This window comes from Carcharodon carcharias, chromosome 3 (assembly GCF_017639515.1).
Source record: "Carcharodon carcharias isolate sCarCar2 chromosome 3, sCarCar2.pri, whole genome shotgun sequence".
In the NCBI taxonomy this organism is placed as follows: Eukaryota; Metazoa; Chordata; class Chondrichthyes; order Lamniformes; family Lamnidae; genus Carcharodon; species Carcharodon carcharias.
The window spans coordinates 120245544-120262907 of record NC_054469.1 but is presented as its reverse complement, the minus strand read 5'-3'; the positions used below and the strand labels follow the sequence as shown (position 1 = coordinate 120262907).

General features: G+C 39.1%; 1 protein-coding gene across 12 annotated transcripts in view; it reads right to left on the bottom strand.

Moving 5' to 3' along the window:
• phf14 (PHD finger protein 14) overlaps positions 1-17364 on the bottom strand; it is a 309934-nt gene that overhangs the window by 269594 nt on the left and 22976 nt on the right. For all 12 annotated transcript variants that reach the window (XR_005942595.1, XR_005942597.1, XR_005942596.1 and 9 more), the window contains exon 4: positions 14248-14392. Coding sequence is in view for 9 of the 12 variants with exons in the window: in XM_041183757.1 (XP_041039691.1) it covers positions 14248-14392 (145 nt within the window). In the remaining 3 variants the exon portion in view is untranslated. The remainder of the gene's footprint in view (positions 1-14247; positions 14393-17364) is intronic.

Sequence of the window (17364 nt, the reverse complement as noted above, 5' to 3'; positions counted from 1 at the left end):
AGCAACACCTGCTGCATGTGTGCAGACACAGCTGTGATGCCCCATCAGTCACGGAGCTTATACTCTGCAAAGGATAGGCAGCACTCACAGCAAGAAATCGAAACATCCATTGGAATGAGAAGAAAAAAAGAAGGGAATATACTGATACAGAAAATAAATGATACCCATGGGTAATTGTGTGATGAAAAAGGTTCAACATAGCCCTTTGCAAATAACATCAATGCTCACAATTTGGTAACTCTGCTCCAAAAATCAGCAATAGTTTACTCAAATTATAATTTACCACTGAATCTGTGAAATGAGGAAAACGACTGGTCAGAAAAAAAGGCAAATTCTTCATAATGTGTAAATGGAGAATCATCTTATAGGTTCCACCTTTTAATGTATTTTACTCTATTGATCATTTAGGTTAACTACCCCATCCCCAGCGACAGCCAGCAGAACCCAACCTCATCATGAACCCCCTCAATAAAATCCCTACCATAGCACTAGAGCCCCCACCTGAATACTGCCCCTTCCTCTACAATTTAATAACCTCAATAAAACCTACACAATTTAGCCTCCTCAATAAACACCCACCTCAGCACTAAATTACTTGTATTCAAATACTCATTACACTTCAAATTTCTCTCCCTCCCCGACCACCCCAAACCGCCTCAGACTTCTCTTCACCCTGAGGCCACTAGACGCTCAGCCGCACCCTTTTGGAAACCAAGCCAACCAACAAAACCAATCTCCCCAGAGCAAAGAGACCCAGTTCCCTGAGCACACATCCCACATCTCGCTCAGAGCCCTGGATTACTGGGCTCCGGTCCTAACTCTAGCTGCTGCCCAGCCCACATTCTACCTTCCCTGTTCAAGAAAACTGTGGTTACGAGGCAGGGTTTCATATCTCCACCCTTGATCACACGAAATAACACTCCTCTGGAAGTGGTTAGCAAATTATTACCTTTGGTCCACAGTGGCAAGCTGTCTCTTAATGCAAATCTCAATACGTGCATAGAGAAAACAGCTACCACTTTGGTTGAGCATAAAACGTGATGAAACAACAAAAAGCTGACTCTTAGGGCCTAGATGCTAGTTTTTAAGGCCTGTGTTCTCAGCATCTTGCTGTATGGCAGTGGGACAACTTATCAAGAAAGGAAGCTCAGCACCTTTCATCTTCACTGGTTGTGGCACACACTGCGCATCTCATGGAAGGACAAAATCACAAATGCAGCAGTGCTCTCATAGGCAAATCTCCCAAATATCAAGCAGAGGAGACATCGCTGGCATAGGCATGTTGGCAGGATGGAAGACAAACGCATTCCAACGGATATTCTGAATGGAGATGGCTGGAGCCAGAAAAACAGTAGGATGCCCAAAGCTCTACTGCAATTATGCTCACAAGTGTGACATGAAAGTCCTGAACATTGATTTTTGCACCCGTGAGACACTAACCGACAAAAGAAAATGGCAACATCACCTGTGTGCCAGCATGTGCGACCATGACAATCAGTGGTTATAGTGACTTAGCAACAGGCATCAAACAAACGACGACACCTGATAACCACTTATGGCAGAACCTGGCACTCATCTATTGGTCTCTTTCGGCAACACCATAAATACATCATATGAAGCTATCCCATCCCCCAGTGAATTTTATGCATGTCCATCATATTACATAGATGGAAGGATGGAAATGATGACAATGACCACAAAAGGTTAACTACTTATCAAACATATTTTCAATTGATAAAGAAGTGATAAAATTATTGAAACAGCTATAATGCATCGTGAAATATGAAATGATTCAGTGAAAACACAAAAAATTCAGCAAAGCACAATGGTGCATTGTCAAGTTTTTGAGCTATGTCCATTTAAATTGTTAGAAACGCCTAAAAGTCCAAAAATACACTTTGTCCTTCCAAACTGGAGTTGTATGGCTTAAAATACATTTTGGATGGTCATTGTGACAGGGGCTATTTGAAGTTATGATCCAAGCAGCATGTAATATTAAAGTGTATTGACAAAATTTAAACCTATTGGCATAGCATGCTATGTCCTATTATATACTGACACTTCTGTTTGCATTATGGCACTGACATATAATTTTTCTAAGTTTTAATATGTTTTCACTCATGTAGATAAATACAGTAAAAATTGGCTAAAAATTCAAATTTTTTTTAACTAGTTTTGCTTTAGTATCAAATGTCAAGTGCACTGTGCATTCGAAAAGTTTCATTACTTAAGGTATTATGCAAGAGAGAAGTCAAGTCACAATATTTATTCTTACAAAGCAGTTGTTAGGGGTACGAGAGCGCGTAAAGGGCCAACATCCTTATTAGCTCTTGTTATCCTTACAAAATCACACAAATTACCACAAGTTTTGGATAAGTCTTCCTTCCATATTAATTCATTTTCAGCAGCTGAATGTGTGAACTAGCAATATATTAAACTGCTAAGGGAACTTTCTATTTAATACAATCAGTTTTAGATTATTTATATGCTCTGAAGAATCCTACTGTTGCAGCCTGGGACAGCTGCTAAATACTGCCAGGTGACTGAATATTTTGTGGAAAATCCACTGCTCAAAGTCTTTTGAGATAATTTCCAAATCAGTCCCATCATTCTTGAAATACTCTGCAAAAAAAAAGCCCCAATATTTTTAATCAACAGTATAATAGCCAAAATAAAAACAAAAAAACTGCGGATGCTGGAAATCCAAAACAAAAACAGAATTACCTGGAAAAACTCAGCAGGTCTGGCAGCATCGGCGGAAAAGAGTTGACGTTTCGAGTCCTCATGACCCTTCGACAGAACTTCAAATGTTGGTTTACATGTAATCAATGATGGTTTACATGTAATCAATGCTGAAATGGCCCTACTGAGCACTCCACTCACTAGCACAGAGTTAAAGCACTATTCAAAATAATAGTTTTAGCATTCACCTAACTTTGATAAAACATAGAGAAATAATATAAAATAAAGGTTACAACTCTAAACGGGGGTACAGGAGCTGAGGGACTGTGTGTATATGTGCATGAGTCAATGAAGATGGAAAAACAAATTGAGAGAGCAGTTAATAAAGCATACAGTATCCTAGGTTCTATGAAGAGGAACACAGAGTACAAGAGCAAGAAGGTTATGTTGAAATTGTATGATATTAGTTTGGCCTCAGTTGGAGTGCTGCACCCAGTCCTGGGCATCACACTTTAGGAAAGATGTGAAGGCATTGGAGAGAGTGCAGTAGAGATTCATGAGAATGGTTCCAGGGATGATGAACTTCAGTTATGAGGATAGATTGGAGAAGAGGACAAGTTGATACTGTTTTCCTCAGAGAAGAAAAGGCTGAGGGGAGATTTGGTAGAAGTATTCAAAATCATGAGGGTCTGGACAGAGTAGATAGGGAGAAACTGTTCCCACTCGTGAAAGGATCCAGAACGAGAGCATGCAGATTTAATGGAAGTGGCAAAAGAAGCAATAGTGACATGAGGAAAAGCTTTTTCACGCATCTAGTGGTTAAGGTCTTGAATGCACTGCCCGAGTGTGTGGAGGATACAGGCTCAATTGAGGAATTCAAAAGAAAATTACAATTACCCAAAAAGGAAGAATTTGCATAGTTACAGGGAGAAGGTGGGTTAATTGTGCATTCGGAGAGCTGGTTGCAGGCATGATGGGCCAAATGGCCTGCTCCTCCACTGTGAAGTTCGTGCTGGCATGGTTGAAGTATAAGATTAATGGTGAACAATACATATGAGCAACATGTGTTAAAACTCAGACTTTGCAGTCACATTGATAACTATTACTATTTTTAATTATCTTATATACAGACCACTTGCTTTCAATTGAACACTGCTACAATTTTGTGTCACAGCTAGCTTATAAAAGGTTTGGCTTTCATTTTTTTTAAATGCAGTAACTTTTGATTGGCCTACTCAGGCTATATGAGCAAATTTATTTTATTCATCGCAATTGTTCCCTAGTTCCATTCACTCTGACTCCATTAGCTCACAAGTCAAATAATGCAAGATTTTATTCAGCAGCTTGGAATGATTTATTTTTCTCAATCTTAAATTTTGTTCTTTCTAGATAATCTCCATTTTCCTTTCCCAACATGGTAAAAAGTGGCTTTCATTTCATTAAATCAAGGTTAGCCAGTTCCACTTCCAAGGTTTCTGACATATCATTAACCCATGTTGTTCCATACTCAACACAAATTGTGATCCTGGGTATAAATTAATGAAATCTTTGATTAAACAGGCTTATCCTGTACAAGAAACATATATCACAAGTTACTTTGATTTTAGCAAGTAAAGACTCCTCAAAAATTACTATTGAATTCCATGCCACTGTATTTCATTCCTTCCTTCCCAGTTTACTAGATTCATTTTTAGCCAATTTGGAAATTAATTTCACTTCATTTCCTTCATCTCCCTTCACTGCCCAATATAGCACCACTCCTTTTTGTTCCCTCATGTCCTTTAATTCATTAAATTTCTTTTGCAGAAGGCCACTGAGTTAATTTAAATTATTGGATATTCTTGGATTACACGCGCATATATATATATTTTACTAATTATATACTTTCATTTCAGTGACCATTAGCATTGAGCATTCACAAGTCAAATATAAGTATGGTCAGGTATTGAGTAAAGCTCAACCTACTCTTAACAGCTTGCTCAAATCCAATCTATTAACACACCACTTATACTTACACACTAAAATTTCTCATCTAAAGTACCACATGTGGCGTAGAGAAATGCTGCATAAAATTATATGTTAAATCATAGCTCTGGAAAATGTACCATGCTGGTAAGCTAGCAATGTCATTGCATTTATAGTACAGGAAGGAATGACAGAGGTTTTGGAACTTGGACTAGTAGGATGCATATCTTTCAACTCCATGGATATATTTTCCGACCTAAACAATAATCAGTTTAGTTTTACCAGGAAAAGGGTGAAACTTCAAATACATGGCAGAAATGTTATCAGGTTCTGTACCATAAATTGCATGGTAGAAAGAAAATGTTTCATCTTTCACCATATCCCTTAAACGAAATGAGGGATACAGCATAAATATTCTGTGACTTTTCTCTTTAAGTGAATTTAAAATAATTTCCTTGAATTCCTTATTTCAGTGTAGAATAGCACTCTATTTAAAAATCTAGCACCAAGTTTTTAATGTTTATAAGGTTCAGCATAACGTACCTCTGTTTATACCTTTTCAATCTTTTAAAGTCAGAATTACATCTTGGTGTGGGATGAATAACGACTACACATTTAATCTGAAGCCACATTTTCGAAACAAGCTTCTTGTTGCTCGTTTAGTTTGAATTATGGGTGGCCGCAGTGAGTAAGTTTCTGGAATTTACACCAAATCCTGGCTCTACAATCTTACCTTGGGAGGTGGGAGAGAGGAGATTCACTAAATGCCATAAGCCAATCCACAAATCCTGGTCTTCCATATTGGCCAAACAAGCAGCAGTGCAAAAACAGCATTTGAGGAAAGCTGGACTTCAGCTAAATACATCAGATTGGCTAGATTTGTTAAATAGTTTATAATACGGGATCATTTAGTTAAAATACTGAGCTGGTAAAGCATTTTTTATTTTTTTTACAATTTCATTTAGGAATAACTTCAAAAGGCAGATAGGGAACAGATAGGGTTATGTAAACCTGAGTTGCATTGACTTAACACTAACATCTGGGGCCTTGTGTCAAAATTGGGAGAGCCATCACACAGGGTAGGCAAGCAACAGCCTGACATTGTCTAAAGGTATAATTCGGTGAGTATGACTAGGTCCCAGGCTCTTCCATCACCATCCCTCAGTATGTCCTGTCCCACTGGCAGGACTGACCCGCCAGAGGTAGTGGCACAGTGGTGCACAGTCGAGAGGAAGTTGAACTGGGAATCATCAACATTGACTCTAGACCCCATGCGTCTGATGGGATCAGGTTAAAAATGGGCAAGGAAGCCTCCAGATGATTATTACCAACCACACCCCACCCCTCATCCCCCGTCAGCTGGCGAATCAGTATTCCGCCATGTTGGACACTACTTGGAAGAAGAACTGAGTGAAGCAAGGGCACGGAATCTGCTCCGGTTAGGAGACTTCAACGGTTATCACCAAGAGTGGCTCAAGTGCACCACTACTCTCCGAGCCCTAAATGACACAGGAGCTAGACTGGGTCTGCGGCAGGTGCTAACAGGGCCTCATCAACCTACCTGGCACAGATGCATCTGTCCATGACAATATTGGTAGGAGTGACCACAGCACAGACCTCGTGGAGACGAAGTCCCAACTTCACGTTGAGGATACCCTCCAGTGTGTTGTGTAACACTATAGCATGCTATATAGGGGATTTTGAACAGATCTAGTAACTCAAATCTGGGCACCCATGAGGCACTGTGGGCCATCAGTAGCAGAATTGTATTCAACCACAATCTGCAATCTCATGGCCTGTCATATCTTCCCCCACCCCTAACATTACCTTGATGCTGGGGAATCAACCTTGGTGTAATGATGAATGCAGGAGAGCATGCCAAGAACAGTACCAGACAAAGCCTAAAAATGAGGTGTCAACCTGGTGAAGCTACAACATAGGGCTCCTTGCATGCCAAACAGTAGAAACAGCAAGCGATGGACAGAGTTAAGCGATCCCACAACCAACGGATAAGACCTAAGCTCTGCAGTCCTACATTAAGTTGGAAATGGTGGTGGACAATTAAAAATTTAACTGGAGGAGGCAGCTCCACAAATATCCCCAGCTCAATGATGGGGAGCCCAGCACATCAGTGCAAAAGACAAGGCTGAAGCACTTGGAACCATATTCAGCCAGAGGTGCTGAGTGCATGATCCATCTCTGCCTCTTCCTGGAATCCCCAGCACCACAAATGCCAGTTTTCAGCCAATTTGATTCACTCCACATGATATCAAGAAACAGCTGAAGGCACTGGATACTACAAAGGCTTTAGGCCCTGACAGCATTCCAGCAATAGTACTGAATCAGGAGAAATCCAGTTGGAGTCATACCTAGCACAAAGAAAGATGGCTGTGGATGTTAGAGGTCAATCATCTCAATCGGAGGACATCACTGCAGGCGATCCTCAAAGTAGTGTCCTAGGCCCAATCATCTTCAGCTGCTTCATTTATGATCATGCCTCCATCATTAGGTCGGATGTGGGGATGCTCGCTGATGACTGCACAAAGTTCAGCGCTACTTAGGGAAGGCGATGGCATAGTGGTATTGTCACTGGACTAGAAATCCAGAGACCCAAGGTAATGCTCTGGGGACCTGGGTTCCTTGGCAGGTGGCAAAATTTGAATTCAATAAAAAAATCTGGAATTAAAAGTCTAATGATGACCATGAGACCATTGTCGATTGTCATAAAAACCCATCCAGTTCACTAATGTCCTTTAGGGAAGGAAATCTGCCGTCCTTACCTGGTCTGGCCTACATGTGACTCCAGACTCTTAGCAATGTGGCTGACTTGTAAATGCCCTCTGAAACGGCCTAGCACCACCAGCTTCTCAAGGGCAACTAGGGATGGGCAATAAATGACAGCCTAGCCAGCGAAGCCCACAGCCTGTGAATGAATTTTTTCTTAAATTATGATTCATCAGATCTGAAGCAGTCTTTGTCCATATGCAACAAAGCCTGGACAAAATTCAGGCTTGGGTTGATAAGTGGCGAGTAACATTCACGCTGCACAAGTGCAATGCAATAACCATCTCCGTTAAAGAGAACTTAACCATCTTGCCTTGCCATTCAATGGCATTACCATCGCTGAATCCCCCATTATCAGCATCTTGGAGGTTATCACTGAACTGGACCAGCCATACAATTACTGTGGCTACAAGAACGGTTCAGAGGCTGGGAAATCTACAGTGAGTAACTCACCCCCTGACTACACAAAGCCTGTCCACCATCTACAAGGCACGAGTCAAGAATGTGATGGAATACTCTCCACTTGCCGAGATGAGTGCACTTCCAGCAACACTCAAGAAGCTCAACGTCATCCAGGGCAAAGCAGCCTGCTTCATTGGCACCCCATCCACCACCTTAAACTTTAACTTTCTCCACCACTGACATACAGTGGCAGCAGTGCGTACCATCTACAAGATGCACTGCAGCAACTCACCAAGGCTCCTTTAAATGCACCTTCCAAACCTGCGACTTCTGCCACCTAAAATGACAATGGCCATAAATGTATAGGAACACCACTACCTACAAATTGCCCTCCAAGCCAATGTCACTCTGACTTGGAACTATATTGCTGTTCCTTCACTGTCTCTGGATCAAATCCCTTCCTAACAGCAATGTACGCGTACCTACACCACATGGAATGCAAGAAGTAGCTCACCAGAATCTTCTAAAGAACATTTAGAGATTTAGGCATTTAGCCCACATCCTGTGAAAGAACTTTTAAAAAATTCTGGCATAAAAAGCTCTGGCATCTGCGTAGCTCATATGAGCTTGTACTGTACTGCAATGGTACTCTAAGTAGAATATACTGGCATGGAGTGTAAATGATTACTTGAAACAGAACATTGTTTATTCCGCATCAAATCATTATACAACAAAATCTACCAATTAACGGCCCTCATAAATAGCTGCGGAATGAAGTGAAGATAAATACTGTTATATTTAAACTGGAATGAAGACAAGCTTTCCTGTTAACCTTTATTTCAGCCTGTATAAATTTACAAGGTGAAGAGGGAAGAAAAAACGACACAAACTATCAAAATAAGTCACCACCGGAAAATAACTGCAAGTAGCAAGTGTGTCATTCACAGGAAACATACATAAAGCCAACAATTTAGCTAGTTGCCACCCAACCCAGTAAATAATTTTCCATTAACACAGCACACAGAACTAAGTGTTCAGTTCTTATCTTCCCCTACATTCCTTTAATACTGGCTTAACTTGTACCAGCCAACTGCGGAATTAAATCGTTTTTTTAAATGACATTTACTTCAGACCAGATTCATCCCAGCACTTCTAGCGTTAAGTATTCAACTTGGGGTCCAATTCACATCTCTTCATCTTCCCCACAAAGCAAAATAAATCCCCATTGAAGGCTTTTAAAAACAAACCCGTAACGATTATCCAAATTGGAGCAATTTACATACATATTATTCTAACACCAGTTTTGGTTTCCCTTCATATAATCTCTCTGTATCACTCAGCATACCTGGGACAAGATAGCGAGCAAACAAACTTTGTCCCGAGCTCATTCAATGCTTAAATTTATCCGATTTGCTTTGTGGTTGCCAATTTGAGATAGAAATAAAGGTTTATTTCTGAAAAGGTTGTATTCTTATGAGATGGGGTAAACCTAAAACTCGTGTGGGGAATAAAGGCTAACAATAACTCTGTGTTGTATCATATTCACATCCTGTCACTAGAACTTACAAAATAATTTATCTATCCTAGTTAACTGAATTCTGTGACTTTTCCATTCCAAGCTGCATTATAATTATGCCTCTAGTATCAATTAAATCACAGCATTAATACTGCAAATATATATATTCTTGACAGAGAGGATGGTTCTGGTTATTTAATTGTTTGGCTATCCACATGTAGTCTTGATAAATTATTTTCCAATTTAAATTAGGTGAAGTTATCCCAGAGCATAGGAGAGTTTAAAGAACTTTACTTTAAATAACAAAGGTATATCAGTGATTCAAAGTTCTTCAAAAACAATTTAAATACAGTCTACCGTCACAGGCAATTCAATAAGATGACAGTTCAATAAGAAGTGCTTTATGACCATTCTGTTTTAACAAGAAAACACTGATACCAGATGGAAAGTTTGCACTGCTGGTAAACATCTCCCAGCCTGGGCTTTGACTAGCATCTTTTGTCCATGAACAGATAAACCAAGAGGAAACTTGACTAATGGTTTTAAAAATGAAGTACGTGATTCCACTGTCTAAACTTTTGCCTAACACAAAGCTTCTTAAAAATATATTGAAGGTCACAAATAGCCAGTAACATTGATAATGTGCATGTCTCTGAAGTTCAAACTTCAAAATATGAATTTTTGGTTTCTAATATATTAAAATGCAACAAAACTGTATTCTGTGCCATTTCCCAACTGCATTTTTAAATTATTAGATACAACATTTAAGGGGTTAAAACATAGGCTTAAATTCAATCATTATTAGCTATTTCAGAAAGATGGGAAATAATTTACACTATAGTCTGATGGACAAAGTCTTTTCAAATATATCATTCCAAGTTGCTCCTAAACTTTCTACTTAGGTGCCATTTAATTCTCTTTGCTCAGGCTGGTATTTTGGGCATTCCAGTCAAGCTGTTAGCTGAAAGTAGCTATCTATTTGAATAGGTAACCTGTGAACTATTGATCAAATGTAATTTTGAGAAAAATAGTTGGCTATTGCATTTTGTCTCAGAATAACTTCAAAAGATGTTGAATTATATATTTGGTCTGAAGTTGCTTGTTTCAAGTCAAACTGACTAAATGATTCCTGAGATAGGATTGGCAGCATCTGTGGAAAAAGAAACAGTGTTAACATTGAGTCCATATGACTTCTTCAAGGCTAAAGAAACGTTGACTCTGTTTGTCTCTCCATAGATACTGCCAGGCCTGCTGAGGTTTTCCAGCATTTTCTGTTTTTATTTCAGATTTCCAGCATCTGCAGTATTTTGCTTTTACCTGAGATAGAATTGTTGTCCTATGATGAGAGCTTGAGTAGACTGGACCTATACTCTCAAGAGCTCATAGAGTCATAGGGGTCTACAGCACAGAAGGAGGCCTTTTGGCCCATTGAGTCTGCACCAGTCAAACAAGTATCTAAGTATTCTAATCCCATTTTCCAGCACCAGGCCCATAGCCTTGTTATGCCATGGCACCGCAAGTGCACATCCAAATACTTCTTAAATGTTAGGTTTCTGCCTCTACCACCCTTTCAGGCAGTGAGTTCCAGACTCCCACCACTCTCTGGGGGAAAAAATTCTTCCTCACATCCCCTCTAAACCTCCTGCCCCTTACCTTAAATTTATGCCTGCTGGTTATTGATCCCTCCACCAAGGGGAAATGTTCCTTCCTGTCTACCCTATCTGTGCCCCTCATAATTTTATACACCTCAATCATGTCCCCCCTCAATCTCCTCTGCTCCAAGGAAAATAACCCCAGTCTATGCAATCTCTCCTCATAGCTCAGACCCTTCAGCCCAGGCAGCATCCTGGTAAATTTCCTATGCACCCTCTCCAGTGCAATCACATCCTTCCTATAATGTGGTGATCAGAATTGCACACAGTACTCGAGTTGTGGCCTAACCAGTGTCTTATACAGTTCCAGCATAACCTCCCTGCTCTTATATTTTATGCCTCGGCTAATAAAGGTAAGTATCCCATTTGCCTTCTTAACCACCGTACCTACTTGTCTTGCTACCTTAAGGGGCCGGTGGACATGTAGACTAGGATCCCTCTGATCCTCGGTACTTCCCAGGGTCCTACCATTCATCGTGTATTCCCGTGCCTTGTTTGTCCTGCCCAAGTGCATTACCTCACACTTGTCTGGATTAAATTCCATTTGCCACTGATCAGCCCATCTGACCAACTTACAAGAAGGAGGGGTGGTCGCTTTGAAACTCAAGATTCTGAGGGGGCGCGATAGGGTAGATGCTGAGAGGCTGTTTCTTCGCTCAGAGATATAAATCTTCAGAATTCTCTGTCCCAGAGGGCTGTGGATGCTCAGTTATTGCATAAATTTGAGCTGAAATCAATAGATTTTTGGACTTTAGGGAAATCAAAGGAAAAGGGGATCAGGTGGGAAAAGTGGAATGAGGTCAAATGATCTTTTTGAATGCCAAAGCAGACTCAAGTGGCTTTATGGCTTACTCCTTATATCTTAAGTTCTTACAAGTTTTGATCTCTGCTCAGAAGAATCTCTTTGAAAATAGCATGAAGCTGAAACACATGTTGCACAAAACAGATTAGTTTTTATTAATCTGGAAAAATTATTTCAAACTTCATTTCCAAGAAGCACCACCAAATGAAGATATTTTAAAAATTAAACTTTCCTTTTGGTGCCACTGAAGTTTACCATTTGCAACCTGAACTGCAGAACCTATTAACTGTAATTTGGGTCCAACACCCTCAGATACTGGGCTTAGATAGGTATGGAAATTGCTTTGATTTTCTATTGATCTGTTTGCACACCATCTAGGTAACCATTTTTCAATGATACTAAACAGGGTGTACAACTGTATCATGTGCTTACCTTTATCCCAACAAACTAATCATTCAATAAGTTCCAGCACTGTCACCTAGATTTTTTTTCCTAAGAAAGATGGTGTTCCCAGGGGTTGGGGGGTGGTGGAAACAGAGAGAAAAAAGAAAAAGCCCAAGGCCAATTTAGAAAGACAAATATCCGAAAAATCCTTCTTTCTTTCTAAATTGTTCAAACTAATATACAAGATCAGAGTGACCATAATTTATCTTACTCAGTACTGAAGCAACCTTTCACACGCTACCCCAGATACTGGTCCCCAGTTATCTTTTGAAGGTTATACAGAGAATCCACTGGCCTAATCAAGATCTACTACAAGAATAATGTATTCTTTTATTTTGTACTGAAATAAGCCTAACACTGAGACGTAGTTTATTGTTTTGCCCACTGATTCTCAGAATGGGTCATGAATCATAAAAGATAAATACGAATTATAGCATGGAGATCTTTTACTTTCTCAACAGACTTTAGTTTAGTACTTAATAGCATATAAGTATAAGGTCTTGGCCCTGTCCTGCATAATATTACATTTAGCTACATTAAATGTCATATTCCAAATGCAGGCCCATTCCCCCATCACATCAACATCTGGTTGCAGTTTATTTTTAACCCATGAGCTTAAACAAGAATCTTCATATCATCTGCAAACTGTTCCCCATTCAGGTCATTAGTGAAAAATCATAAAACAAAACAGCCTCCACACTGATACCTGCAGGGTACCACAGGAAGATCTTGTAGAAAATTAGTGTGGCACCTAATCAAAATCATTCTGAACAAGTATGCAATGTCTATTCAGTGAATTTCACCCAACCTATCTTTTTTAGAGGCCATGTTAGTTATCTTAGTAACTCAATTTTTTTTATTCTGGCAATCCTATTTCTACCATAGATAAGATGCTAGCAGGTAAGGCAATGGGCCTATAGTTACCTACTTCTGCCTTGCTTTCCCTTTTGAAAACTGGCACTACATGTCTCCCTCCAGCCCAAGAAGGGTCAGAGGCAACATTTTTAAAAATGCTGTATAAATTCAAGTAACGTATTTCTTTCGTGTTCCATGTCATGCTGTCAATAACTCGTCAGCTTCTTTCATTTTCAACATATAAAGAACTCAAAATCTGATTTTCCTTAATATAATGAACTGCCCATAACTAAACAAGACTGCTAAACCATTCAGAATGATCATGCTGTCCCCACAGAAATGTCTAAATTATCTGCCATTAAACTGACCACAATGGGGAAAAAAATGGCATTTGAGATGGAGGAAGCCATTAGAAAGTTCCAGTATGTCTATTCAAGTCTGAGTCAATTTCATTCTCATGTACACCAGTACTCTTGACATCCTAGATTGTCTTATCATACATAAAAATACATTAAATAAAGTTAAAGAAATGAGGCACTATTCCAAAACCGGAATGGCAACAAGTGCAAAATTCTTATTTTAAAACAGACTCCCTATAATTTTGAAGTGTGGCAAATAACTAAGCATGAGGCACAAATTCATATTATCGGGGTTACACAGATTGAAAAACACACTTTTGCTAATCAGGTACATTAAAAGACAACGGAGGTACCAATCAAGTTGTTTACAACCCTTCATACAGCTATGATTATTATTTCAAAGTGTATAAAAGGTGTTAAACTGTAGGATGGTGGGTGACACCCAATTCTTCGGATAAATTTGCACCAACAAATATAATAACTGAAGCCAAGGAAAAGCATATGGCCTATAACATGAAGTCAATCAAAGATCACATGGGAACATCAACTGGAACTTTTGAATTTGTTTCTGGCAACTAAACAATGGCAAATGAAATCTCATCAGTCACATGCAGATGGAAGTGATATGAAATATCCCTAGTAGTGACGCAATTGTATAAATACAAATCTAGGATGTTATCCACGGCTCTTATGTTTAAGCTTCATTGCCAATTTTATTTGGTCAACAAATTAAAGCTGAATTGTTTATATTTACAATTAAACATTGCTAAAACCCAATGCACTTACCTTCATGTACAGTCACTCCACAATTGTCGCACTGGACAATTTCGTCTGCATCTTCACTGTTATCTCCCAGACAAACACAGCATATCTGTACTAAGTCCATTTTCTGTGAACTGAAGTTTTGTTCTCTCTCTGCTAAAAAGGAGTCCTAAAAATTTTAAAAAGTAAAAAAATTAACTATTTGCCAAAACAATTCCAAATAGTGAATACACAAAGTAATTATACATTGAAGATGACAAGTTCTGAACCCACTGTATTTTTTATTACATAACTGCCTGGAATGGGCAGGTTGCTTTATGATGGAAGACTGGACAGATGAGGATTATATCCACTGGAGTTTGGAAGAATAACAGGCAACTTGATGGAAACATACAAGATCCTGAGGAGATAAAAGCAAAATACTGCAGATGCTGGAAATCTGAAACAAAAACAAAAATACCTGGAAAAACTCAGCAGGTCTGACAGCGTCTGCGGAGAGGAATACAGTTAACACAGTTAATACAGTACTGACAAGGTGGATGTGAAGAGGATGTTTCCTCTTGTGGGAGAAGCTAGAGTCAGTGTTTATAAACATGGGGTTGCCCATTTAAGACAGATAAGAAATTTTTTCCTCTCAGAGGGCCAGGAGTCTTTGGAACTCTTCCTCAAAAGGCGGTGGAAGCAGTGTCTTTGAATGTCTTTAAGGCAGAGGTAGATAGATTCTTGATAAGCAATGAGATGAAAGGTTATCAAGGGTAGGCAAGAATGTGGAGTTGAGGTTACAATCAGGTCAGATATGATCTTATTGAATGGCGGAGCAGGCTCATAGTTCTTATATGCAACTCTGAAAACCATATAAAGAATAAGGACATGGACTGACGGAGGCAAATCTCCATACAAGTTTCACATCATAGACACAAGGTTTTTGCATAAAAAAACTGATAAATAAAGTTCTTGTTGCTAGTTATACTACAAATGGGTCTCCTGCACACCTGATAAGAGATGGGCTTAAAAGCATGATTGCTGTAATCCTATTAGGGGCCATTAAAGTTTAAAGAAAAAATCTCAATATCCATCAATTAAACGACAGAACTACGCCACACAATTTCACATTTTTCAACAAAACCAAACTTTATTGTATACAAGAGAAATTAAACAAAGTAAGCACTATTAACTTAACACAATAGCTTGTAAAGCCTAATGCTATAAAGTCAGCTCTGCCTTCTATTCCCCCAAGAACTCTTTTACCTTACGAAGTCTTTAAGGTTCACTTTTCCTGGGTCAACTCAAAAGGTATATCACTGCTCTCGGAAATTCACTTTGATTTCTCTTCAGTGTTCTAGCTATTTGCCAAGTTACAAGGTTTCACAGGACTCCTTTGATTAGCTTTTGGCTAAGCAACCCTTCAAACCTCACAACTCTGGATTCCACAGCTCAAGCATGGGCATCCCTGCAACTCCTGTGCAGTAGCTTAAAACATCAGGAAATGCCCTTGGTTTCCAATAGACACTGCTATGGCTTCAAAATGCAACCAAGATGATTGCTTCCAGAACACCTACTCCAACAAGGTTAACTGCCTTTTATTGAGAGGATTATAGTAGATTTCTTTGCTGAACAAATCCTCCATTTGTTTTTCCCCTTAGCAATTTTGTCTTATATTAAATCCTAACTCTCAATCACAGGCTGCATCATGGACAACAGATCTAGCATTTACTCTGCTTCAGTGTAGGTCTGGCTTTATCTCTCAGATTTCAAGAAGCTACAAGTTACATAAGACCAAAAGCTGTTTTACCAGACAAGCATCAACCAGTCTTGCCGTTGGATATGCTCTAACTGAACTCACAGATATTTTGTTTTGAGCTTATTTCTAAGCTCCACCCATCTCCATGTGTCATACACAGCCTGTTCCCAGGTAGAATTGCAAATTAACTACCTTTTAATTTTAAAGTTTCTCTTAATTCTGCAAACCACATGCATAACTTATCCTTTACTTAAAAAATATAAGCGTCATGTCTCCAGTTCTTTAGCTAAGTAAGCCCACCTGCTGTTTATGACCTTTCTTAATAAACACAAGTTTAAATTGGAATTATCTTAGTTGTGTAGTTTGCCAGTATCTAGATGTTTACCAGAAATTTTTCCCATTGAACTTACATTTAAAATTACATTTCTAAAACTAAAAAGCTACACCTCTAAAATATTGGAGTCATAACATTAGACATTCATAACAATATTTATGCAAAGGCAAACAAAAAAATTGTCTTCATTTTGTCCTTTAACTCAGGGTGGTGCAGAAATACATTCCCCGGTAGCTTACATAATTTACCCCACCATACTGGAGATCTTTAAGGCCTACAATAAAATGCTGCCAAGTGTCCCAATGACTTTTACCCATTTTACCTTATGGTACATTTTCCTACATTACAACAGTGACTAAACTTCAAAAGTATTCAACTGCCTGTTAAGGAGTTCAGGACCGCCCAAAATCATAAAAGGCATTATACAGATGTAAGTTTTTTCTTCCATCTTTCTGGAATAATCCAACATTCTAACCTTAAAAGCCTTTTGCTCATACCACTTGAACAAGTTTCATTGTGAACCTGGTGTACTTTTGTTATGATCCCCATTGGGGAACCATAAACCAAAATAACCAAGTCTACTAAATGAGCCACAAGTGAGAAACTACCAACAAAACTCCACTTTTTGTAACTATTACTTTAACACAAATCAGAATCTACCTAAATTAAATATGAATTAACAGGCAAATTATGGTCAGTACAAATTATATATTACACATAGACTCAGACGTCTATAGCACCAAAGGAGGCCATTCAGTCTATAGTGTCCACACTGGTCAACAAAGATCTAACTGCACTAATCCCATTTTCCAGTGCTTGGCCCATAGCCCTGGAGGCTATGGCAACACAAGTGAATATTCTAAATACTTATTAAATGTTACGAAAAGTTTTTGACTCAACCATCCTTTCAGGCAGTGAGTTCCAGACTCCCACCACCCTCAGAGAAAAAATTCTCAACTCCCCTCCTAGCCTTCTACCTCTTACCTTAAATTGAGGCCCTCTGGTTACTGACCCCGTTACTCATGGAAAAAGTGCCTTCCAATCCACCCTACCTATGCCCCGCATA